The sequence below is a fragment of the Bacillus rossius genome, chromosome 3, assembly GCF_032445375.1.
Source record: "Bacillus rossius redtenbacheri isolate Brsri chromosome 3, Brsri_v3, whole genome shotgun sequence".
NCBI classification, from domain to species: Eukaryota; Metazoa; Arthropoda; class Insecta; order Phasmatodea; family Bacillidae; genus Bacillus; species Bacillus rossius.
The window spans coordinates 94,787,396-94,814,819 of NC_086332.1; the positions used below are offsets into that span (position 1 = coordinate 94,787,396).

General features: G+C 39.2%; 1 protein-coding gene across 1 annotated transcript in view; it reads left to right on the top strand.

Annotated features, from left to right (window-relative positions):
• The window catches only part of LOC134531039 (sialin-like), an 89,659-nt gene extending 62,898 nt beyond the window's left edge, over nt 1–26,761 (top strand). Inside the window, exons 7-10 of the mRNA XM_063366531.1 lie at nt 13,838–13,984; nt 16,587–16,719; nt 19,397–19,641; nt 25,994–26,761. Coding sequence (XP_063222601.1) covers nt 13,838–13,984; nt 16,587–16,719; nt 19,397–19,641; nt 25,994–26,197 — 729 coding nt within the window. The 3' untranslated portion in view covers nt 26,198–26,761. The remainder of the gene's footprint in view (nt 1–13,837; nt 13,985–16,586; nt 16,720–19,396; nt 19,642–25,993) is intronic.
• The last annotated feature ends 663 nt before the right edge of the window (nt 26,762–27,424 follow it).

A 27,424-nucleotide genomic window follows, 5' to 3' on the forward strand; every position in this document is an offset into this window, starting at 1 on the left:
CTGGACAATATGCGTAACGGGATACTTTTTCGTGCATGCAGCCGGCGTTCATCGATTTATTAGACGTTGTCACGTCAAAAAGGGTTTTATTGACAGTTGTAGTTAACTACACATCTACTTTATTTTTCCACATAATCGCCATCCAGTCTAAGCACTTTTCGTAACGCTGCATCAGTTTCTTTAACCGCTCTGCATAGAAGTTCACCGCCTGGAAACTAAACCAGTTGTCACGGCAGTCTTGATTTCCTCGTCGTCAGCTTGACGACTGACCTTTCGCAGTCACCTGCAAAGCAGCTGCGGCAACAGCTTCAAGCACAGTCCAGCAAACAGCAAACAGCGGCAACAGCAGCAGTCTCTCGCATAGCCGAAGCGAGCAGGCGAGTCACGCGCCAGAAATCGCGGCTACTCGCAGTGCAGACGAGTGAAGCGGGAAGCCCACACACAGGCGCATTACACAGAGGCAGGTGAAGATACTTTTCCACCAAAAATTGAATTACAACGCCCGTCCTCACACGTCACACCTTGCTATCCTGGTCACCTGGGGTTGCCGGCGAGCAGCCATGCCTGCCGGGCCTGTGACTCGCCGAGATTCCGTCGGTTTGATCGTCGCGGGACCTGGGATGCTACGATAATTGCCCCTGTGTGTGGGCTTCCCGCTTCACTCTTCTGCACTGCGAGTAGCAGCTCTTCCTGCCTGTGTTATTTTCCAGGCGGTGAACTTCTATGCAGACGGGTTAAATAAACTGGTGCTAGGAAAAGTGCTTAGAACTGAATAGCGAAAATATTATATAAAGTATTGCACGAAGACATGAAAAAAGAGAATGTACGGAGAACCCATTACGCTTGGCGTTTCGCTGTGATGAGTGTCACGCATGGTTTACTCGTATCGACAATTTTAGATAACAAGCGATAAACTGCAAATGTGAAGTCCGTTTACGTAATGCGGACCAGCTAGTGTTGCATTCTTCCCTGCAAGTTAAGGTTGAGACTCGTACGCGCAATGCCTCTAGTAGTAAAACGAATCTGCAGCTAGAAGCTTTGATATCAACCCAACATGCAACACAACCTATGACTTTTCTCGATACGTTCAGACCGAATGAAATTGGATTCTACCTGGTGAAATCAGTTTGCCGTGAAATGTTGAAAGACTTTTATTACCTAAACGGTTCTCTTGCGCGAAGAAATATTTTTACCTTTCTAACTGATGCCAAGAATGATATTGTTAATCATCTTGATGAAATATTCGAAAACGATCACTTTGTAAAGTGTAACTTGTGGCTGTAATGTACTTATGGTAATCCTAAACCATTCCAAGACGAAACTTGCAAAAGACCTTTTATGACGATGAATAGTGCTCTCTACCTATCGGCATGACATAGAAGAGTCTGTTAATGATGGAATTGAAAAAAAATCTGTTGTGAAGAAGAAGCATACAAAGGAAAAGGTAGCGGTTTGACACTTAAACATGTAGATCTATTGTAACCAGAACAAGCATACTCTGTTCCCTGAGGTAATTTTTATTATTTGTGGTATCTGTAGTAGAATAGAATTTACGTAATACATTGTTTTATAATTTTTTTTTTTTCCTTAAACCTGTCACTTTAATGGTAATTGTAATGAAATAATTTTTTCCCTGGGATTTTTTTTTTTGCATCGAGCAAAGATTGAATCAAGTAGTAAGTGAATCGAATCAATCATTACATTAATAAATTATTTTTTCATGATTTTTGGAATTTCTTCCGAATTTATAGGATTATTACAATTAATTACAAATTTTCTGTATTGCTGTTAAGACGACTGACAAGATGGCGGATGTCACGGCAGATGACTGTATGGTGATACTGCACTCTAGCGAGTAAAATTAAAACTAATATTTTGGTAGCGCTATCTAGCAGAAGAAAACATTATGACAGATCCAAGATGGCTGCCGTGACATACTGGGTGACGCAATATATTCCTTAGAATTTTTGGTGGGAGGTCCGTCTATCAGTGGCTTCCGTGGAGGAAGGTTCTGTCGCCATTTTTAATTGAATGACCTCACTGGGTTTGCACCAAGTACTCTAAGACGTATTGCGTTTTTATTAACATTTTATTATTTTATTGTTTTTTTATAAATTTTAATTTTTTTCTCGATTGGCTAGTTTGAAAATTATTAATTTTCAAGTTGTCGGACATAATGTCATTATTAAAAATGGCAGAAGGTTTTGGAATCCATAATGGTGGATGTGACGTCAGCACGTTTTTATTAAATTTATATAAAAAATAATTAAGTAGCTTTTAATTTGTATACATAAATTACATGTTTACTCTCGCATATAATCGAATCATGGACCGAAATCGATTAAGTAATTAAATATTTGAAGTACATGATTTTTTTGACCATTTTTGGAATTCTTCCTGAATTTAACAAAATTTAAAAGACTTCCAAATTTATGGTCAATGTTGAGGTCATTACATCTGATGGGGTTTCTAAGGACAATTGCCCCTCTCCTTGTAATTATGGCCTCTCCAAATTTTTAGAGGGAAAAAATGTAAATTTTTCATAAAAATTGGGAATTTTGCCTTCAAAATGGGGAAATTTTTAGGAATTCTAGGGATTTTTTTTTATTTTTAAGGAATTTTGAAGAAATTTGACACCGAAATGGCCGCTGTGACGGTAGTGCAATCGGCATTACACAGCTCAGTCTTAATCCTGTTTCCGGAATAACGTTTATATACTAGTGGTGATTATGTGTAAAAATGAAGTAGATATGAATTAAACTAAAACTGTAAGAAAAAACACATTTTTCGCGAGATTTTTTTTATTGACCAAACGGGCCTTTTAGTAATTGGGATTGGCTGTGACTTAATTCTTTTCTAACTCTTTTTCCTTAGGAGAGTTTGTCAAACAATCATATACGGTATTGCGTAAGCCACCTCTATATCGTGCATCACTATCGATTAAACACACTGTGTTGTTTTCTCCTCAATGAAATAATAATATTCCACAGCTCGCAAAGAGTCGTGTGAGCAAAAGGACCTGCACTAGTAGTTGACCACGATCAAACCTGACCTAAACAAGGAGCGGATCTAAACGGATCAATACCACATTGAGAGGGAGGGAGCAAGAATGAGTGACTACAGAGAAATGAGAGACGAGAAGTCGCCCGGAAACACTGTATATGAACAGCGTTCGTTGTGCGCGCGGAGGAAACTGCACGTCGCGTGACGGAGTGGCGTGCCGCTTCAGCGCAGCGCTACTCGTGCGTGTTTCTAGATTACCTGCAGAGGTTTGCTGCCCGCTCGGGGGGGAAAAAATAAAAAATAAAAAAAACACTGGTTCGTCTCAGCCGCGTGGGAACTGTGCGGCAGACTTGTTCCACTGGCGGTGGTTACATCAGTGACAACCTGTCAATTCTCCATATTGTTTGATGCATAGTCTAACAAGTTAATGAAACTTTACCCATTTTCTCGTTCATGTCGCATCTAAAAAACTAAAACCAACGAGGTGCAAGTACTTATATATTTTTTAATAAAGAATTAGTACGCTACTATGGTTCTATGAAATAATTTTTTTTTCTATGTTGATAAGTAATATTTTTTTTATGTTAGGATTATGTGTGTTTTAAAAGTTATTCAAAATGGCACGTGATTCAAAACACTGTAAAAAATCGTCAAACGGTTTCGCTCCCCCTTGAGATTTAGTGAAAGCTCACGAGTTATCGTACTACAGACCTTTCGAATTATCGCAACTGAAAAAAAAATGTTTGTTTCGATGTTCTGTACGTTGTCTAGGAAAAAAAAGGAAGCAAAGCGCGTGTTTTTAATGTGAGAGTTCTACGTGACTTCATCCCCGTGCGCGACCTCCCCGCGTGACCTGCGCCACAGCTTTGCTCGCGGGTCAACTCTTGAAGCCGCACCGCCGTGTGTTCAATATGCGCGTTTGCGAAGGAACACTCGGTTTTCGCTCCAAGAAGATACAAATCTTCAGACTACATGGGATGCCTGCTTTTAAAACATTTGGCATTTGGTACAAGTACTATATTTATTCTAAGCCCTTCAAGATACCTCAGATGGGCATTTTCTCACTGTTGAATCTCGAAGCCTTCGTAATGAAAATCTACGAAACTTTTATAAGTTTTGTTCATTAAAAAAGTTTTACACATTAGCGCTTCATTTTTTCTGTCAAAATATAAATAGCAATAACACTAGGTTGTTATAGTTTCTAGTTAGTATTTGTCAAATTCTGCTTTAGGCAAAAGAAAAAAGTCTGGACGCCATTTTAGAGAAAGTAAACCCATAAAACCCTTGTGGCGTACTTTACCTCTTCTCCCGAGAAATCCTGAATGGAATAACTCAACGACCTTTGGTTTGGTAGCGTAAATTCGATATACTTGCTGCGGGAAAATTCAGGATGACGAAATCTCCCAAATTATATTCGGAGAGCTTCCACTATAGAGCTTACAAGTGTAAAAACTTGTATCGGGACTCTGCGTGGCCACGTAATCATAGTAACATTTATCTAACGCAAATACAAGAACAAGCTGCGGCTGCAAATTCGTTATATAAATTAACTTATATGCAATAATGCTATTGCGCAAGTATGCAATTGTGAAAGTATTCAAGTGTTCAGGTATGAAAGTGTGCAAGTATGCAAGTGTATAAGTATGCTGCGTCATTTCTACCTCTCCCCTGCCGTCTCAACTGCTGGTTCCCCCAGCACGTACCCAGCTGCTCCCCTCATGCGATTGGAATTGTCGTAACTCTCAAAAATTGTAGCCCCCTTTAGCAATGAAGTTTCACTAAAATTAAGTATATTGCTGGAACCCTCACAGCGGAAGGCCTACGGGGTTTTACGTCTACTCGTGCAGAGTGTGCAGAGTGTTGAAAAGAACCTCTAGACATGGGCCGTGGCGGCTTGCGGAGGAACCTGGCGCCCGCGCCACTCGGCCGTCAGCCCGAGTCTGGAGGTCGCCTCTGGTTCAGTGAGGGCTCTCGAGTTCCCGTCGCCTGGTCGCCACCAACACTGACGTCTGCATTCTCTAGTTGCGAGTGCAGTTTACATCGAGTATACGTCCCTGTGGCTAGGCGCCCGCCAAGTGGAACTGGGAGCTTCTCGAGGCGTCTGGTGCCGCAGGCGCGGTGTGCTCACCAGACACCTGCCAGTGTCCCCGGCCCCAGACTGCAGCTGAGACCCGCTGAGTCTTGATTCGATACAAGTTCTTGGATATACGCCATTGCAGTTGTGCACTGTTTGTCATGGGGGAAAAAATTAATAAATGCAAAATAAGAAATAAAAATGAAAATATAAACACACAGAAAACAAGCCTAAATCTGCCGATGTCAAACAGATAAACCCAACGATGACAGCACAGACAAACACATTTAAACTTAAATATCAGACAGCTCATGAATTCCGTGGAAAGCTATCAGTCATGTAAATAATAATAACAGCACAGACGTACACAGTGGGCTAACAACGACGAGACAGTTTCAACAACAACAGTAATTGTAGACGGACAAAAAAACCTGGACAACCCAGAAAATATACGAACACAGCGATGAAAATAAACAGATATTACGGATAACACAACTACAACATCGACGAATACAGTATGATTCCTATTTTGCATGTATGAACTTTTTCCATGAAAAACAGTGAAAACCTGCAATGGCGTATGTTCAAGAAATTGTATTAAACCAAAATGCATGAATATTTTTTTTTTAATGTATCGCTGAGTCTTGTATTCTGCGCGTGGCTCCACCAGCATTAGCTTCAACTGGCCACTTGATATGTCACTAACAGCGGTTGTCACGACTGCTTATAAGTATAGCGGTGTTTTAAAGTCATTCAATATTAACACTATTAGGATTGAATTTTGATCCAGTGTATTTTTAATGTACATATTACACATTAAATACCGAACATTGCATTAAAAAGGAGATATACAGAGTAATGCGAGACTTTATGCCCTGAACAATATGCTTACTGTGCCCACCATGACGCAAGTTAACACAGTTGTACCGGCAGACAAACCCTTCGATGTCCGATCCAGGAACTGCTCTAATGCTTAGCTTACGCATTCGGTCTGTTTAGTGTTTGTCCCTGACGCCTGGATGCGCGGTGGTTCGGCAATACGCTACACATCGAGCCATCGGAGGTTGCGGTCGTCTACAATACAAATGTGACTATAGGTTGCGTGAACTTCAAGGCGAGGACTGTGAAAACCACTATAGCTGCAAGGCGCAGCACATTGACACGTTTGCCCAACGTCGCCGGAAAACGTTCTGGGTTCAAATCCCGAGTATATAATAGACTTGTATTGAGTATATACATATTAAAATGTAAATAAGGGTTCGTAACACCTCCCTAACCCTTGAACAACCAATTGTGGGACTCAAACACAAATATGACAGCCCCTTTTATAGGAACTATGAAAATGTAATGTTGTTGTTTCTGTTTCTCACGCACACATGCGAAAACACCAAGTGCGTCTTATCCCTCCAAGTATTATAAATGCGAAAGTTGTTTGTCTGCTTGTCCTTTCACGCAGCAACGTAGCAATGGATCGATATGAATTGTTGGAACATAGATAATTTATGGGCTGGAGACTATAATACAATTATAAAATTCCATCCCTAAAGAAGTGAAAAAGGGGTAAATTCAGTTTTAAAATTTAAAAAAAATTTATCGGAGGTAGGTCATAGACACGCAAACAGTGAGTTTGTGTCTTTTCCCAATGTGCGCCACACGGTAATATAGTAAGGTCTGGCAACTTCCAGTCCTTTTCCTAGGCGAAACCCATCCGCTTAGTGAAGCTCGTGGCTGCTAGAGAACTAAAGGCGCTATTAACATTTTCGTTTATAACTTCGTCAATGGATGGCGTTGCCTTGACTTTGTAACGCGCTATCGTTTGGTGCGTCCGTCACGTTTTGTCTAGGGGTTACCTGCCTTTATTACAAAATGAAGCTGAAGATTGGCGTCCCGGTTTTGCTTACGCGTAGCCTTGATGCACCAAAATTGTGCGATTAATGGAACTTTAAAATCAAAATTTCCCGTTTTGCAAGTGTGTGTGTGCCCCGCAGACTCGAAATTCGGTAGTGATGTTCCGGATACGCCTGGTACTTCAGCTAGTTTCTATATAAAAATGAAATTGTGGTTGAACACAATCATATAAAAAAGAAACTTATAGCCAATGGTTACCCTGTCAACACCATCAAACAGCATATGAAATCCAACAAAACACTCAAATCCACAGAAACCGAGAAATCGGCCGGAACCCTAGTCATTCCGTATGTTCAAGGGCTTTCAGAAGAAATAAGACGCCTGGGAAACAAATATGGACTTAAAACAGCATTCCGTTCTAAATCTACTATTAAAAGTATTGTTACCAAGATGAAACCAGCCACATAAAAATAACAAACCCACCAATGTGTGTATCAGATCCCCTGTGAATGTGGCCACATGTACGTAGGTGAAACTGCAGAGCTCTATCCACCCGAATCAAAGGACATAATAACAACTAACTGCAAGAAGGCTGAAACCCTAAAATCCAGACTTGCTGAACATACATGGGAAAATAGCCACAATATTCTCTGGGAAGACTCCACACCACTCATACAGGAACCCGATAAATTAAAAAGGAAAATCAATGAATCAGCCGTCATTATTAGCAATAAAAATATTTTGAGCCAGCAAAGCATTTAATTAAAAAAATATGTGGATCCCTTTGATTAAGAGAGAAACATCCCTGCAGCACAAAACAATAGCCAATACTCAACCTAAACTATTGCGTTTGTTTCGTCTTTTTGTTTTGTTGTGTTTTTGTCTCGTTTCAACTGTCGTGCTGAATTTTTTTGGTGTTCAATTCATCATTTGTGGGGTTTTTTTTTCGTTCTCTTAGTCCATCTTTCTTTGTTTTCCTTTGTTCGTTGACCATATTCCTGTTATGGAATATTATGTGGTGTATATATTCTGTTGACAACAGCAATTTTTGCTTAATTTGTGTTTTTTGTAGTTTTCTTCTACAGACATACATGTGCTTAGCAATGGCGTATGTCCAAAAGCTTACATCAAGTCAAAAATGAAAGTCACTCCCTTCCTCGTGTCCTCTCCCCCAGGTGGGGCGACAGCGCCTTGCCCTTGGTGGAAGAACCGTGTGCCCGCAATGCAAATGCGTGCTGCGGCACTCGGCGCGTCGCGCGTCAGGGAAGCCGCCTCATTGCGGTTGCAAATGGCGCCGGCTGCGGACTGCGTGTCCGCCACTCGGCTGGCTCGCGCCGGGAGGAGCGAGGGAGAGGTCAAGGTCACGCAGCACAGCCGCAGAGCCCGAAATACTCGCGAGGCTCCTCGCTATCACGCTCTGCGTTGCTTGTTCCGTTCTCTTTGACCAGTTGATGTGCTTCAATAGGCGCGTTATGGAAAAAAAAAATTATTACAGTAAATTTTTACGATGTGCGGGCAAAATTCAACGAAATTTTCACAGGATAAAAAATAATACTACATACAAAAATTAAATATGTGCTTTTGAATCATTTACTTCAGTGGTTGATATTGAATTCTGGTCCATATGATTAAAAACATTTATTTATTGTAAATATTACTGATAGAAATTGTGTTTATAAATTGTTTCAAGTGTATTTATATATGTGAGGTTGTGTTCCCGTATGTATGTTTTAATTGCATTATAAATGAGAAATTATTACATTATTTACTAATTAGAATATAATTAAAAATATTAAATTATAAATAACATTCAGAATATTAATTGATATTCATTAAAAATTAAAATGTATCTCTATTATTTTACTAACTTAAATAATAAAATTTATAAATGTGTTTATATTGATATTGACTACAGAGTATTAATTTTTTTTTAATTTGATAGAAATTAAACTTTACCAACCGTATTTGTAATATCACTCCAGTCCTTTTATTATTTTAGTCCTATTAATAAATGAATTAGTTTTTTATTACGCCAAGTAAGCATTACTTCTAGCGCGCGTACATAAGTATACGCACCCTTTTTTAATTTAAAGTCTATTCCTGTTAATTTATCACGATAACTCTCCTATATTTTGTGTTTCTGAACTAATTATTTACGTGCAATTTGTTGACGGAAAGAAGGTACGCGAGTGTATGTAATTAATTATCATCATTTGCGTGATATTCGACAGTTTGCTGGTGACAACAAGGAGAGGGCGCGAACATCGGGTCGTCGATTTGACATCCCTTTGCGAGAGTAAAGTATTTACAAATAGAATTCTGCCCTGTAGATGAGAAAACACAACTCTCGATCGTTCTCGAGAAATGGCCGATAAAATTACGAGGCACAAATTATATACGCGTAACGTTGCTCTGAGATTTGCTAAAGAAGCGCAGGCCAGAGCAGTAATATTTATTAGTATTTTTAAAAGTAGTGGTTTTTTTTTTTAGTTTTTATCTTTTATAAATTTTTTGGTGTGATTTAGATTTTTTTTTTTACGCGGGTGTCAATACTTTTGCGTGTGTTTTTACGCGAATGTACGATGTGCGCCGCCCCGCCTCGTGAAGGAATGGAGGGGAAGTGAGACAAACAGCTGCGTTTTGAGGGAGGGGTGGACTGACAATCGGAGCGCCGGACTCGTGGCTGCCTTACGTCTGTGTGTGTGGACACGTTTCTATGCGCCGCTTTTGTGAAAAGACAACCCGTTGCGAGTTGGAATTATTTCGCTGGAATACAGACGCTTCGATGATTACGCCAAAACAACATGACGCGGCTCGCCAGGGTTTGTTGCAAGCAGGCGACGGCATTTTTCCAGGCCATGTGGACTGGAAACACGGCCAATGGCGTACGCTGAGACTTAGCGTACGGTGCTCGTGGTGGGCAACCTGCAATGAAAACTTCGACCAAGTAAGTTTCTGACTGAGTCCTCCCTTTGCGAGGATACGAGTTTTTCAAGAAACTATGTACCTACGTTTGCGACGGGAATTTTATTGCTTATAAACAGTGGCATTAATGTTTTTGCAAGCCAAAACAGTTTCATGTCAGAAGTAGTGAGAGCTTTTTGCCCGTTAAAAACATTTTCATATGACGTCTTAAGTCGCCAGTACTGTGATGCGCATTACTATGAACTTATTTTTTTTTTGTATGAAAAGCCTCGCCGAAATATCGCGATAAATGAGAAAGGCACCAGTTAAAGACAAAGACCAAAGCCCCAAAGGACTTTCAGGCAAATAAAAACATTGTGAAAATGGGAACTGATATTCGTATAGGGTTTAGTATATTAAATTTAATATTTTGTTTGTAATTAGATTTTTATACCGTGGCATGGTTACGATTAAGTTAAATTTGTTATTTGTGGTTATGTTTTATTTAATAAAATATAACTACCGAATTTAATGTGCAGCTTGGCACCCCTTTTGAAAGTAAGATCATGAACAGTTTTAGCAATGCCATTTGTACAAAGGATGTGGAAAATGTTTGCTGTTTGAGTAAAAATCACCTTGAAAATGAGTTTTTTTATTACAATGCTTATACCGCTTCTTAACTGGTGCACTTCTTTTTGCTTTAATCAATTTTCCTTGCAAATTTTCAAGATCCGTCTGAGAGTAGATGTCGCCGACCACGTATTTGCTTTTTTTTTTTTATCAAACTTAGTAAATGTTTAGTTATGGCGTGGTTGATGAGACTTCCAGGTGGCTGCGGATAATGTGTGCTAGTATAGCCAAGATAAGCAACAGTTTCCATGCTGCTTCACGGGCCAGTCAACGCGTTTCTTCGGGCATGATGGCCACGCTACGTTTGGTCAAATTGGGAACTACACGCTTATCTGTCTCCATTCTTCTTTTCTAATCTAGAAACAAAATTAAAATTTAAAAAAATGAAAGAATGCTTTCCAAGTATTTCTACAGCTTAAAATATTAATTGCGTACATTCAACTTAAATCAAATTTCAAACCTAATAAAACCTTTCATTCGTTTTATGGGGATGGTGAGACAGAAAAATATACCACCGTAGACGACTTTACAGTCTGTTTCAGTGTGCTCCTTTAGTTCTCTGCGTGTTTGTGCGTGTTTGCGCGCGCGCGCGCGTGCGTGTGTGTGTGTCTCTCTCTTTCATGCAGCAGCGGACCAAGGCATCGACATGATTTTTTTTTTAATTAGCTGTTTTATGGGCTGGAGAGAGACATATATTACATAAGATAATAAATGTCCATTCCTAAGGAGTGAAAAATTGGTAAATACATATTTATAATAGATAATAATAATAGGTAGGTCATAGACACGCTAACAGTGACTTTGTCATTTCTTTACATATGTTCACCACACTGTCAAAGTAAGGTCTGACAACTTCCTATCCTTCTCGTTGGCATAAGATATCCGTTTAGTAAAGCTTGCGGTGCTAGGGAACTAAGGCGCTAATTGCAATTTAGTTTAGAACTTCTTCAATAGATGGCAGTGTCTGGATTTTGTAACGCACTATCGTTTGATGCGTCTGTTACATCTTGCCTAGGGGTTAACTGCCTTCCCACGAAATGTAGCTGAAGATTGGTGTCCCAGTTTTGCTGATGCGTTTCCTTGATGCACCTGGGTTGTGCAATAAAAAGGACATTAAAATAAAATTTCCCGTTTTCGTGTGCTTGTCCTGCAGACCTACCTGGTCCGAAGACATTCGTCAATTCGAACTTTTTGTCCCAACCTGTGTACTTCGGACACAGAAAAAGAACTGAACACTCACGATATTTGAATTTTCGGTTCCCGTTTGAAAACATGGTGTTTGTTTTTGTTATTGAAGGAAATGGAAGGTGTTGTAAGTCAAGAAGAGCAAGACGACATTTTAATTAGTGCTGTCCGATTGCTGTGACATTTGCCAATTTGCCTTACTGAATAAATATATAATATTGAACTCCCACAACTTTCGTAAGTTCAATCTCAAACTACAAAGTATCAAAACAATAAACAAAAACATTTTGGTTTGGCACATTTACTGCGCCCTGGTAACAACTTTAGAAATCAATACATTAGGACATCGGACATCGCAATTGTAGACAGGGCAGTTTTCGGTGAGACAATGTGACGTCACTCACATTCGGATAAGGACACGGACCACGCACAGGTTCGGACTATTGTAGACGGGCTCTTAGGACATGCAAACGAAGCAGTTCCTAATTGGTAACTATCTTCTCTCAGCTATAGTCTTGATTCTTGACTAAAGAATCTTATCCTTGAATATAGGCTTTTTCCAGCTGGATTACTGTATTTTAAGATTGAATTTTTTTTATTTTTTTATTTTTTGCCCTTGTTCATGACAAGATGAAACATGTTTGTGTTAAAGTTTCCATACAAATAAATCTAAATAATGTAATAAATAAATAAAAGTTAAACGCACTTTCCAGTTTTGCATATAAAATGAAGAATGGTAAGCTTTCTAGATTATTTCGTTAAAGCATCAATAATATTGGGCGAGATTACTAGCTACTCGCCGAGGAACATCCCGGGAATGTGTGTGAGCGTGTAGTCACTCGATCAGCGAGTGTCTATCACAAAGAGCTTGCTTACTCGCGCACAGAAGATTTCGCTTGAGCTAATATGTTTATTCTTGAATCATGTTCTCTCTTAATTTTTTTAATGGTGTTTAATTTTTTATTAATAATTAAATGCTAACAGTATTATTTTGCAATATCGTACTTCAAATGCCTATCGAGACTCTAATTACTAATAAAAACACCGTAATGGCAAGTTTTTAGCGAGAAAGAGAGCAAATTTTAATTTGGTAATTTCCTAGAGTAAGTGCTTATCGTAAAAAATTATATATATACATATTATATTTATTCAAGAATTGTATTTTTTTTTCACTGTAGCCCGGAAAAAAAACAGTAAAGTATTTTTATGGAGCCTACCTATCCTAAACAACCGTGATTACATTAAGGACCCCGCCTACGGTGTGAAGAGGTTTAGAAAAAAACTATGCGCTTTAAAACTGTTTATGATATCCGAGTGGTGTCTGTTAACAAAAGGCATTTAAGAATACACTGAGGGTGGATGAGGAGTTCTGTTTCTGGATTTTGTTTAAAACTGTATTTTTTAACGAGTGAGAATAGAACAAATGTGTTTTCAGAATAATTTTTAGGCATAAGACATCCAGTATATATTCTTTATAGCACTCGCGGGATTTGATTTACACCATTATTTTCATTTCTTCACTGTATGATGTGATTGTTACTGCTCAGATCTCATACTTTCCCTACACACGACAAGAAGACCATGGGAGAGTAACTCTTGAGACCCACATGTTTGAAGTAGTTTTGAGACCATACGCTAGATAGTAGCATTCATAATATATTACTTACATACGTAGTTATATTGATTGTGAAAAGTAATGCATAAACTATTATCAGGCAAAAAAAAACAATAAAATTTAATTTACTTAATTTTTAACCAAATATTTTTTTGGTGTGGCATACTCAAAATGTTTCATACCCTACTAATTTATAAGAACACGCCATGTTTTATTACAAAAGATTATTAAATGTTTATCGCACAGTTTAAATCGCTGTTACTTAGCAATTGGTCATCAAGTAGTTAAAATAGTATAAGGCTATGACACCTCCTTTCCAAGATTTTTTCACTAGTATGTGGGCCCAACCAACAGTTAGCATCGCATGTCGCCCAAAACAAGGTTTCAGTTTCCACCCTAATAGTCGCACTCCTTTTTCTGTGGAGAATACTGCGCGCCAGTCCACAGTTCCAGAAGCACAGCTGCTGCTCTGTCCAGGAGGGTTTGTCCGCTTCGAGTGACTCGGCAGGCGAGCGCTGAGCCGGGGAAGCGGACACGGTAGCTCACGGGCCGGCCGGTCCATGGCGGTGTTCCAGCAGAAGAAGGTGCCGCTGCGGGCCATGCTGCTGTCGGGGCCCGTGAACGCCAACCACGTGGCCAACTTCTGCTACAACTGGGGCTTCAACACGGTGGCCACAAACCTGCCCATCTTCCTGAACGAGGTGCTCGAGTTCGACGTGAGGCAGGTCCGTCCAGCACCGCAGCAAGCGTCACGGCTATCCCGGAGTCTCCCTCATTATCACAGCATTTTACAACTGTCCATACTTATTCGCTTACAATAGTCATTGCTTTATTCAACTTTGACACGTTCAAATACTTTATTGGAATTTTTTTGTTATTTTACTGGTGGTAAATAGTGTTGTATACTGTTTGTAAAAAAATTTCACTCTGGACATAATGTTAAGAATGCTCTTTACCAATTTACTTCCAAGTGGAGGGTCTGAGTTGGGGGTCACCGATTTGGCTTAAACTGTGTGAGTTGAAGCTGGTGGATGCCTCTTTCAACGTCCTGAATTATCTCGCCTTAGGAAGCGAGAAAAAGCTCTTTAAATGTTTTAAGCTATAATTTAAGGGATATTGTTTAACTGTGTTCACGTCAGCGGCGTGGCTCGGAGTTCAAGCGCACTGTCTGGCAATCTGCTGGCTCGGGTTCGATACCCACTGCTACCCTTTTTAATATTCATTCATTTCTCGCAATATTATTTTAACTATTAATTACAGAATTGGCGTGCTCAGTTGCCGCATTGTGAAAGTCATAAAATCTCATCAGTGTGTTCGTACAAGCTTAAATTCAGAATGTGTTTGATAGTTTTTTTTCTATTACATGCAATAAATCGAATATTTTATCTAGTTCACATTCAATATGCTAATATTAACAAAAAAACTGGGCTGTTGAAACTCCTAAACTCAAACAACCGTCTAAAGCCTTATTTGTACATCACTTTATATTGAAATTTCTTCTAGGTTAATAAAGAAGACACTCAAATTCTAAAATATATACCACAATGTATAGCTGGAATTCCTTAATTTCTATATTTTAGTTTGGTTCTTGGTTTTAATTACAAATAAAATCTACAGTTTTATTCGATCTTAAAAGATTTTGTACAACTGACCTTGAACAAAAAGGAAAAGATATCACTGTCAACCTGAAATCTGGAATAAAATTACCGCACCAAGCCTCCTCACTCAGTGCAAATCCAAGGCGACGCAGGGGACTTCAGTTTGTTTAAATGAAACAAGTAAATCAAAGATCAAAACCATCAAAGATGATGATAATAAAAAAAACAGGACCATTATTTAGACATTTTAAAAGTAAAAAATATATACATAAATAAAAATATTTCTGCAAACACACCCTGTGAAAACTTGTGCAATAGGTAGCATTTTTTTTCTTCAATTTTAGGAACTGATTAATTGATGAATTGTATTGAGAAGGTTTAACAGTTATAAGCCGGTCCCATCTGGTCCCAAACACTCACTGCAAGTACTACTAACGCTTTTACCCAACTCACAAGGTAAAAACTTTCTTTGCTAGATGGGAATTAACCTGCATATTAAATGAAAATCATGCGAAATAACCTAAATGCTGAAAACTTTATAAGGTAGCAGAACATTAACAAGACAAAACAAGGAAATTTATCTCATTAAAAATTATAATATATGATAAGCATCCCAAAAAAAAATAAGTAAAATTCAATCAAATCTCTTTACTTTTTTTTTCAATTTCAATTTAAGTTATGTATTTTGTTTCTAATCACCCATATTTATATCAAAACCATTCTTATCTGTTAAAAATATATCTCAAGTTACTTTATAATAAATTTTTTGAAAGATAAGGATTTAAACCTCTGAAAAACTAACACGACATATAATTACAAATAATTTCAAGGCTTCAGAGAGTTAATTTCTTAACTGCTCTGAAACAAATATGGCCACCGAGTAAACGGCACAAAAGGTGCAGAAAATACAAACTAGTTCAGAGAATTATAAGCACCAAAAAATAACATATACGGTACTTAACTTTACCAGGTTCATTTCACACAAAAGACCAAGGAAAAAGGTATCAGAAACATTAGAGAAATTTACAAGTAACCTCGTACAAAAGCAAACTTATCCAACTAACGAAAATTACTGGCCATTTAAGAAAATAATGAACACAAAAATTATACTTGGCTCTCCAATAACCTCCATACTCTCGTGCTCCTTTCTCTGATGTCATTGATTTATGTTGGCATCGTCTTGATAGTCCTTCCTGCTCCATACTGAACTGCCTAAAACCCCATATATGTATACCTTATATTCCTCTCTCCCTCATATTTCCTCTCAAACAATCTAGGATGAAATAGAAAGTCTGAGACGGTTACAGAAAGTTCTAGAAGGTTCTTCACTGTAGTCCAATCGACAAGCAGGCGAGTCTTCCGGTTGTATTTCTCTTCTTGCTAAGATCTCGGTTGGTACCCCTGAGTTTGAAGCTGTTTTGGAAGGAATCCTAGTTTTATTGAAGGGTACTGTCTTAAAAAGCACATAGCAATAGCTTATCTATGACATGGGATGTCACAAGATGATGATTCCACATGGTAAACAGGTAAAGTTTTAATTTATAAAATTTTCACGAAACGTCTCGTGAACAAGAAACGCGGTCACGAGTTTTGCAGTCAAGTCCAGCTTATTTACTTTAGCATAAGCACAGAGCAAGTGCGCGAGAGTATCCCGTCCCGGAGTGAACCTGATGCCATGTTGGGAGTCAGTCTTGTGTGTCTGCTGTTCTATGGCGTGACGTGTGCGCAGAACGGGCTGTTCTCGGCGCTGCCCTACGCGGGGCTGATGGTCATGCGCCTGATCGTGGCTACCAGCTTCGCTCGCTGCGTGCGCGCGACCGGCCTGGGGCTCACGGTCGTCAGGAAGCTGAACCATACCATCGGTGAGATTGTCCATTGTTTCACATCTCTGGCATTACAATAGCGTGTGTTTGTCTGTTCCTTGTTCGTTCCTAGATCATTCGATTGCGATAAAACACACTAGACCTTTGAAACACAAGGGAGTTTACGGTCACCTTAAAGCAGAATTTAATTAATCGTGATGATATTTCATCATTTCACTGTTAACGTATCGTTTATCCGATCTCTACGGAATTTTGCACACTTTACCTTTGAAACACGAGGAAGGTTACTGTCTACATGAGATAACATACAATAGGAGTCCTGCAAATTGGTTCAAAACATGTGTGTATTTCATATAGTTTAGTGGCAGTTCGTGTGTTTTCGGTGTATGAGTGCGCACGCACGACAGAATTGAAATAAATTAAATATAAAAGAGTAATAGAAAGATATAGAGAAATAGACATATATAGAGATATACATATAAAGATAGAGAATTGGAGAGAGATGGAGAGATGGATAGATGCTTCAAACAAATTACAAAAAAAATTGAATGTGAAATTTCAATCTATGCCAGACATTAGCTAGTCCCTAATAAGAGTAAACTTCAGGGACTACGGCATTGAATTTTATGTTATGTTGCACAGGTCAGGAAATATTCATAACTAGCTTATCACCAGTGGCTTCTCATCTACAAATTTTATGATAGTAATTATATGGTATCACTGCAAGTAAAGAATGTGATCAATTTCAAACATCCTTATGTAAGACTTTAGATGAAAACTTAGAATTTCAGAACGATATAAGATTTTATTAATCACAAAACCATTCAGGATTGAGATTTTTAAAATGGTTTTATTGAGACCTATTAATTTAATGTAGATCATATTTACCAAATTCTTATAACAGTTCCACTCCATTAAAGAGCATATGAAAATATAGTAAATTAAATACTTCTCTATTTTCATTACAAAATAGACTTACTTAAGCACTTCCCTTTTCATTGAATTTGGCTGTACGGGTTGCCATAGCAAGATAAAATTTCCCCATTTTAACTTTCAATTAACTTTTAAAAAGACATACAATTTAGAATTCACAACCTACCTGTTAAGTGGTTAAGTGAATTTGGTCACCCTTATAATACCAAACTATTTCTTTTTTATTACCTTAGGAATGAAATTTAAAAAATATTTATTTTAAATTTTAATGTATTTCCAATACAAATAAAATTTATATTATATGCTGCTTACATTTATTCCAATAGGTAAATTTTAATCTTTTATAAAACATACCAACACCCCACTAAAGTAGTTTCGAATGGACATTCAAAATTAATTTTGCAAAAAAGCTATGATTTTATGTGTTGTATACATGCCCAGTTCCTTTCTTCCCAATTAAGATGATTCAGTGACATATTTTAAAACTAAACCTACCCCATTTTCAACCTTTTAGTGGTCGAATTGTTAAATACAAAAAAAAATCCCTATACATTTTCAGCTCCTGCTTTAGTTTATTATTCGGAGTTACAATTTTTTTTTATATTCAAAACAAACATTCATTATTTCAATCCCGTTAGAGTTTTAATTTAAGAAACAGAGTAAAAAATTTTTGGTATATCATGATATGTTAAATTCTCTTTCCCGTAATCTTAATTTCCATTTGATCGGATATATATATTTTTTAAACCAAACTTTAAACCTCTTTCACACCCACGGCTGTCAACTTTTTTGTTTTTAAGTTACACACTTCGTTAATCTTTATGCATATTCCTGAGTTTATAAAAACCTGTTTTATTAGATTCAGAATATAGTTATTTGCCACAAATGCCAACTTACCACTTATTTAACCCTTCATGGATGAATTTTCAAAAATAAAAATCTATATAACTATTTATGCTTGTTATGTATGTTCAGTTTTTTACCTACAACTTTATTTGCTCCAAATATGTAACTTTTTTTAATTAGAAAAACCGAAATACTTATTTTCCACACATCTTAGCACTTGAAATTGAAAAACAAAAAATAAAACACACCTCTCAACTATTATTGTACGTCTATTATGCTCAATTTCTTACCTTTCATTTATTTTCCTTCAGATACATAACTTTACCATTAGAAAAATCAAAACAACCTCATTAACCAAAATTACTGATCGGAATTTGACGAATCTTTTTTCTTTCAGTAAGTTCTGTGGCTAAGAAACACTTCCAAGAAGAAACATTAGTACAAATATATGTAATTGCGGAAATAAATGATTGTGTTTTAAAAATAAATCTTCTTCGGCGTTTAACCACTCTCGTACAAAGAGATTCCATTTGGGGGAGGGGGGCGCCACCATCCTGTTGCCAAATAAAATTCACAGGTTCACCCTCTTAACTAATTACGCTCAGGAGTCACAATTTTGCATAGGTGGTGCTACCAGTGAGAAAACAACGAAGCCGTACTACTACTCGTGCATGGACTTACTTATCTAAAAACATTTTTGAGTTACTCGTAACCTTGAACCAACACACTACAACGCTAACAGTTGATACTATTAAACTTTATAACTGGGGAAAAAACAAATTATGGACATACTGTATTGTTAGTAGCCAATAAATTCGATTATTAGTCACCGAAAGTTCCATTTCTGTGTCTCCACATGAGCTTCTGAAAGAGTGTATTGTTCTATGTCGGCAACTTGGTAGCGAGCAGGGGGCGAGGACTGTGGCTGTGGCGGCAGGCGCGGTGGGCGCGGGCGCCTGCATGCTGGGGCTCGTCGCGCTGCCCTCCGCCTACAAGGTGACGGCTGTGCTGCTGGTGGCGGCCAGCCAGACCGCCGCAGAGCTGTCCTACACTGCGGGCTTCCTCGGCAGCCTGCTGGACCTGGCGCCGGCGCACGCCGGCCTGCTCAGCGGCTGGACCAACGCCGTGGGCGCCGCCACCGGGCTGCTGGCGCCCGGCGTCGTCGGCGCCCTCACCCGGCAGGTATCCCTCGCCTTACCGGCCATCTCTTTCAACACCAATCTGCATATTTATGGATACTGAGTTCACCTACTCCGTTACAAAATTAATTTACATGCTTTAAACCGAAAAAAAATTAACCTCAAATAAACTAAAAGGTTTTCGTAATCTCAGATAATTCTGCCTTCGTAGAAACTACATCGGGTTCCAATTTCAGAGTTCCGTGTTACGTCGTAAGCAAGTTGAAACACATGTGGAAGAATAAAAAAAAGTTTTTTTTTTTCTGTAGACTCAAAAAGTTTGTCAATAATAATATTTCAATTAGAATATTATTGTTGATTAATGTTATAAGTGAGTGAACTCAACACCCGTAAACTTACGAAGATAACTGTAAATTTAAGGAGATCCGTAGATAATTTATAACCAGCGTTTTTCGTAAAATTTAGTTGAAATTTTCTAACAGCATACCTTAAAACACAAACACACAGGAATCATATTGGTGTATTAACATCAGTAGGGGCAGTAAGCCGGTTCTGGACCAATGTAAACATTGCGAAATGTGACATCATTATTTCGCAATGTAAACATTGCGAATTATGATGTCATCATTATGCAATCATTCTTATGTAAACTTTGCGAATGCAATGTTGATGCCATGGAATGACGTCAACATTACGCAACCATTGTTATGTAAACATTACACAACTATTGTTATGTAAACACTGCACCAGAACCCCTGGGGGCCGCCATCTTGTTTCATGGAGGCCGCCATTGTTGTTGACATACGTCACCTTAGTTCAACCTTTGGTTACCAGAGCGTGCCACCATCACTTGTTGTTGACATCCGCCACTGGGGGCCGCCATCTTGTCTTCGTCTGCTGGAGGCCGACATATTAGTTCTACCTTTGGTTACCGGAGCGCACCACCGTCGCTCCGAAGGCAGAAGTTGTATACAAAAAACCTTGGGCGGCGGGGATTCGATCTGTGGGAGGCAACAACGTCGAGGTTAGGAAGCAGACACCTTACCAACCAGACAACAAGATCAGTTGGGAAGTGGAGAATTAAATAAGGAATATCTGCTTACATTCTCAAAAAGGTGCCATACTAGCTATGTCTATCCCACCCCCACCACCAGTATGCTTAAAGCATATGTCACTATGATTAAAAACACCCTCAACACCAGTATGCTTACAACAAATGCAGCCAACCCCTCCACACCCCAAGTATGAGTAAAACAAATGCAGTCATTCTAGCTATGTTTATAAACCCCCACCATCCAGAGTATGCTTAAAACAAATGCCACCATACTAGCTATGACTAAATGGAGTGCCACATACTCACACCACCATATTAAATGCTACAGAGGAGAGCGTGGTGTTGCCCGCTGGGACTCCACGCATAAAAGGTGCAATTATAATTCCCATTTAAAAATAAGCGTTGTACAAACACCGTGTAGGGAAGAGAGCTGGAAGCCCACTCATGTAACGTAAAATATGATTTAGTGGTAGCACAAGAACAAATAGCACTGGTTCTCTGCCAGTGTGTGAAGTAATAAGCATAGAAATGTATTAAGCATAGTAAGGCAAAATACTATTAATATTTCTCTTCCACTACTTCAAGTAAAATAAATATAAATAAGCATTGTACAAACGTCGTGTAGTAATTGGCTCTCCACCAGTGTGTGTCAAATAAAATAAGCATAAATATAAACTTAAATAAATGTTGTACAAACGCTGTGTATGGGGAGCTGGAACCCCGCTCGTGCGCTGGCGACCAGGAATGTGTTTACCTGCTGGGTGACAGTGAAAGTGTTTATACCACAGCGCGCGCAAGGCCGAACCATTGCCCGAGGGGAATGATGGAGAAAGCTGTTGTTGTCACCAGTCCAGCCCCGGCTACCGCCTCCGATGGGCGAGACACATCCTACTGTTGAATATCACCGGCATTAATCAACGTCTTTACCGACACAGGAAACCCCTTCCACGACACTATGAAACGTTCGCCACACTTTTTGTGAATTTTATTCACTAAATGTCAGGGTACGCAGTTACTTGAATCTCAGGACCATAAAAGCCGCCTTTAATTTCATTACCGTCCAAATCACTCAAATGAAACACACATGGAAAACTATGCGTAACTTTTACTACTCTGAAAACCTCATGTGACCACCTGGGTTTGAATCCCATGTCAAACATCGTCTTGTGCTTTGATATACATACGTAGGAACCAATGCGAGCCTTTGACCGTCTAGGATCTATTTTCTTAACATATCTGTAAACTGTTTGTAGCAAAGAGTTATCCCTCACAGCATTCAGAGCCATGCCTATAGTGCAGTTGAATCTATTATTGTAGACAGAAAGTAATCTCGGTAAAAGTGTAAGCCACTTATAGTTTCCTTGTGCCGAGAACTCATGGTAAAGCATATCCTTTAATGTCTATTAAAATGTTCTACAACATATGCCTTGACTTTGCTATAGCTAGAGTAATGATTAATTGCATACTTTTGCATTAAGGCTTGAAAAGGTTTATTGTAAAATTCCACTCCAGCTTCGCTTAGAATTTTCTTAAAATATCCCGCCTCTTTTAAAATACTTTTCATGGCCACGGTGACTAATATTCCTGTATTTCGTTTAACTGGAACATAAGCAGGTTTGCTATAAACATCTATAGCAGTTAGGATGTACTTTAAACCGCTATTTATCCTGCTGTACGGAATCATCTCCACCAAATCAACCTGTAATAAATCACGAAGCCCATAGGTCAACACAGGTCTACGAGGAAAAATTCTACGAACTCCGTGATGCAGTTCATTAGCAATCCCACGTTGTGCGACACTCATTTCGCAATATATCCTGCTTCCTTAAACTCTTCAAGAATAGATATCACCTCATTGCTATGTCCGTTATGGCAAACAGCTTGCGAGGCCATTAGTAATCTGAGGCGAGCAACAATCTGGTTTGGGTTGTCCCAATAAACAAATTGCTTTGTGCGTTGCAAATCCAATGTTTTCTGTAACAAACCACTTCCTCACTGAGGTGAGTCAATATTCGGAAACAATCTTTTAATGATATCAAACTTTGCATGTGTTTCGCTTTTATAACGTTTTGTCGTAGTATCGTTCCTTTTATAATAAGCATTTGTAATATCTAGTAAATGTCCGTATTGTTTTAAGGCAGACTCTGAGTAGGTGTGCGACACTCGGCAGAACAATAATTCGAATAAGCCAGGAGCAGGCTGTATCAATTCTTCGTTGACGCGAATTAAATTATTATAGTGAAAAAATACTTCTGTATCCCCTAAGAAACAATGGTTGTTGCATTTATGGAGACCATAGGTCCCATCACCCGAGCGAAGGTTGTAGCTCCGTAAATAATTCTGTACTTCACCTAATGAATCGCTCATAACATCGCGACGTATACTAGTGTCAGAATCATAACCATTACTCATTACTGGATCTGGCTTCACCTCTTAAGACTCTTGTTTTGGACAAAATGATGTTGCGGGATAGACTGCACGAGTGACGAGACTTGGCCAAGCTTATCCAAACGCGAATTATGACTTGAACATTTCCTTATTAATCGCATCCCTCTCCATTCGTGCTCGCTTAGTCAAAATATATTTGGCACGTATGTTCCGTATGACGTGATCTAAAGTGTTTTCCTCGGCAGACATGACTGAAGATAACCATACAGCGTAAAGCCTTTTTATATACAGAACTATAAAATGTCTAGAGCTATGTATTTTTAGGAGACGGTCTCGGAGGTGTGGGTCACTTAGCAACAGTCCTCGCAGTCGATGCAGAAATTAATTCATCAACACGATTCTTCACAAAACCAATAGTACGAGCAAATTGAGAAACCTGTTGTGACATGTCAGTGATACTAGCGGTAAGTTTCAATATCAGTTCCGCCAAGATAATGTTTATAACATAACATCCTTTACCTTTTCTACAATCGTATTCTCAAATAGATCGAGTTTATTCTCCAACAAATTAACTTACATATCACCCAACTTTGTTGGCAGTACCAACAGATGAGAATTGATTTAATCCACAGACCGCTGTTCCATCAAATCCATATTCTGTAAAATCACGATAGTACCAACCTGCATATCCCGTACATTGATTAACAATGCATTGAGCACCGTAAACCGACACAACAGCTCCTCTGTCACCGTGCGAGTGATTACACCCGCGACCGAGTCAATATAATGTTTACTCGCAACATCCCCAGCATCCTTAGGCATACCCACACGCTTTAAAAGTTTTCCGCCTAAATCGCAATTCCCATCAAGATCGCAAGATATACACGAGTCAAGCTGATGTTTCACAGGACCACCTCCAAACTTGGATACGCTGTAGGACATCCTTCAATGACTCGCTACAATAAAATGATAAAAAACCACAACGATACCTGCCATTAAGTATAGGATAATCCTTTACAATAACAAGAAAACCATGTTCATTTTTCCAACACAAGAAGCACATATCCTTAGATGATCATCGTAGGCATGTCGCAAATTAAGCAAATCCATGCGGAAAAGCCCAATAACATTCGCATTATCCCGAAGCAAATGTTTAGGTATTCTGCCATAAGTTTGACCTAGGTAAAAACAATCAACATGTGCGTGTCTACCCATAGAAAAATACTGCTGTATTATTCCTTGTTTCTCACAGTTTATATCGTCAAATGCAAACACCGAATTCGCCCTGGCATCGCTAGGAGGTATCACATCAGCATTTTCTGTATACAGGCTGTGTTTGCTTTAAACATACTCTGGGTGGGATAGACATAGCAGTATGGAGGCATTTGTTTTAAGCATACTTTTGTAAATTTTTTAACATGGCGGTATTTTATTTAAGCATACTGGTGGTGGGGTTTGCTTTAAGCATACTTTTCGAAATTTTAAACATGGCGGCATTTTATTTAAGCATACATGGGTTGGGGTGTTTTTAAACATAGCGGCATATGCTTTAAGCATACTGGTGGTGGGGGTGGGATAGACATAGTTAGTATGGCGCCTTTTTGAGAATGTAAGCAGATATTCCTTATTTAATTCTCCACTTCCCAACTGATCTTGTTGTCTGGTTGGTAAGGTGTCTGCTTCCTAACCTCGACGTTGTTGCGTCCCACGGATCGAATCATCCGACGCCCAAGGTTTATTGTATACAACTTCTGTCTTCGGAGCGACGGTGGCGCGCTCCGGTAACCAAAGGTAGAACTAAGATATCGGTCTTCAGCAGATGAAGACAAGATGGCGGCCCCCAGTGGCGGATGTCAACAACAAGCGACGGTGACGTGCTCTGGTAACCAAAGGTGACATATGTCAACAACAATGGCGGTCTCCATGAAACAAGATGGCGGCCCCCAGGGGTTCAGGTGCAGTGTTTACATAACAATGGTTGCGTAATGTTGACGTCATTCCAAGGCATCAACATTGCATTCGCAATGTTTACATAACAATGATTGTGTGATGATGATGTCATAATTCGCAATGTTTACATTGGTCCAGAACCAGCTTACTGCCCCTACTAACATCACCATTAAAACCTTGTTATGTATGTAGTAAAACACACTCTTTATTCTTCCAGGGACATGTTTACCCAGCTTGCAATGTAAAAGAACACACAACTAATAATTGGGAATCTGATGTGATTTTTACAAAAAGTCATCCTATCTGGAAAAAAATAATCTTTTATTAATTTAAATTATTTGTTAGAAGGTCGTAAGTTAACAGTGTAGAAGCTACTGAATAAATGAATTGGGAATCTTATGTGGGGTGAAATGTCAGATGGATCAACGATAGCATTTATTAATGTGGTTAACAGAAGATTTTCAAAGAAGGAAGATTATTTTGTATATTTTTTAAACATTTATTTAATCATCATTAAATTAAAAATGGTAGTTATAATAGAATGACGATATGGCAGCATCCAATACAGCAAATGTGATGTTGGTACAGCCTAGGTTTCAGCCGACTAGCTTTAATCCAAACCCATTAATTCATCGCTCTGATTGACTGCTATATAATATTATTATTGTAATGCTAGTTGCACATGTTTAATTATGTTTACCGCACTAACTTTTGAATCATTACCAATTTTATCATGTATATCTATAACATATATATCATATACCTATACCCTATAGCATATATACATATATATGAGTGCATATATATGTATATATGAGTGTATATATATGTATATATGTACATCTATAGCAGAGAATGTTTCAGATGCACAGCAGAAATGAAACAAAAGTAATTATCTTAGTGAAAATCTGTAATGTGTGTGAAACAATATATTAATATATATAATACTTAGTGGTATATATGGATATTTTGCCACACGCATCGAAATGCACAATGCTCCCAGGGCTTGCGGGACGAGTGGAACACAGTGCTGTACATCACCGCGGGATTCTACCTGCTGGGGGCCTTGGTGTACCTGGTGTTCGGCAGCAGTGAGCTCCAGCCGTGGGCCGCGCCCGGGGCGGCCAATTCGGAGCCCGAGGCGGAGCCCCTGCTGACCGCCGACACGACCAAAGCTGTCCCGCCGCAGTCCTCGCAGTCCTCGTGAGCTGCAGGAGAGCCGGGCACATCCCGGGTTCTACCTGCTGGGGGCCGTGGGCCGTGCCCAGAGCGGTGCACTCGTGGCCCGACCCGGAGCCCCTGATGACCGCCGACACGACCAGATCTGTCCCGCCGCAGTCCTCGCAGTCCTCGTGAGCTGCAGGAGAGCCGGGCACATCCCGGGTTCTACCTGCTGGGGGCCGTGGGCCGTGCCCAGAGCTGTGCACTCGTGGCCCGAGCCGGAGCCCCTGCTCACCGCCGACACATCTTGCAGTCCTCGTGAGCTTCATTAGAGTTGAACACCTCCCAGGTTATACCTGCTTGGGGGGGGGGGGCATAGTGTACTTCGAGTTCTGCGAAGTGAATAGGAACACAGGAAGTAGTGAAGAAACAATTGTGATTATTTACAAATAGTACAAATCCCATGCCTTAAGTGAATTTCTGTAATATGATGTTACGAAAAGAAATTCATCATATTATTGTACAAGGATAAGCACAACACAAGATTTCTACAATGTACGATTCTTATACAATATTTCTTTAGCACCATTAAACCAAATTTGTAACCATCCTTTCGTTATACTTATCCTTTGAGTGGTCGTGTCCCAAAATGCAAACTATTTTCAGAATCTGTGCCAGACAATTAATCTTAACTTCAATGAAAAATGCTCTAAGTACTAGACAGTGTTCTTTGATCGGTCATCATGGTGCTTTGAGTGTTGTGCTTTCCATGGTCATCGAAACACATTATACTCGTGAATGTGCTCATAATGCTGGATTCACAATTGAAAAAATAACTGTAACAGTAACAGTAACAGTAGGTCGTGTGCATAGGATATGAACGCCATGTTTCCTAACCTAACGATTCACAATAGCAGAAAGTTGGTCGTGGGCATGGGAACGAGGTCGTGCGCATAGGAGTGAAATGAATATATTTTATTTCGGTCGCGTACGCATGGCACAACAGCCAATGAGAGAAGAGCAGGGTGCTTTTTTGGCGGGAGTAGAAATATTTATTTATATATATTAACCATATTGTGGTAAGAAAATGTCGAGATAATAATAGTAGGGGAACTGTGCCTAATACCGCACCGCTTCCTAATTCCGCACCCCATGGTATCTCGGCCGGTATGTGCTGCAACCTAGCGGCAATAAGCACAACTTGTTGCTGCGTGCAAAGTATCGTGTTGGTGGGAGAGTATAAGCGTCCTCACAAAGATTTGCGTGTGCTAGG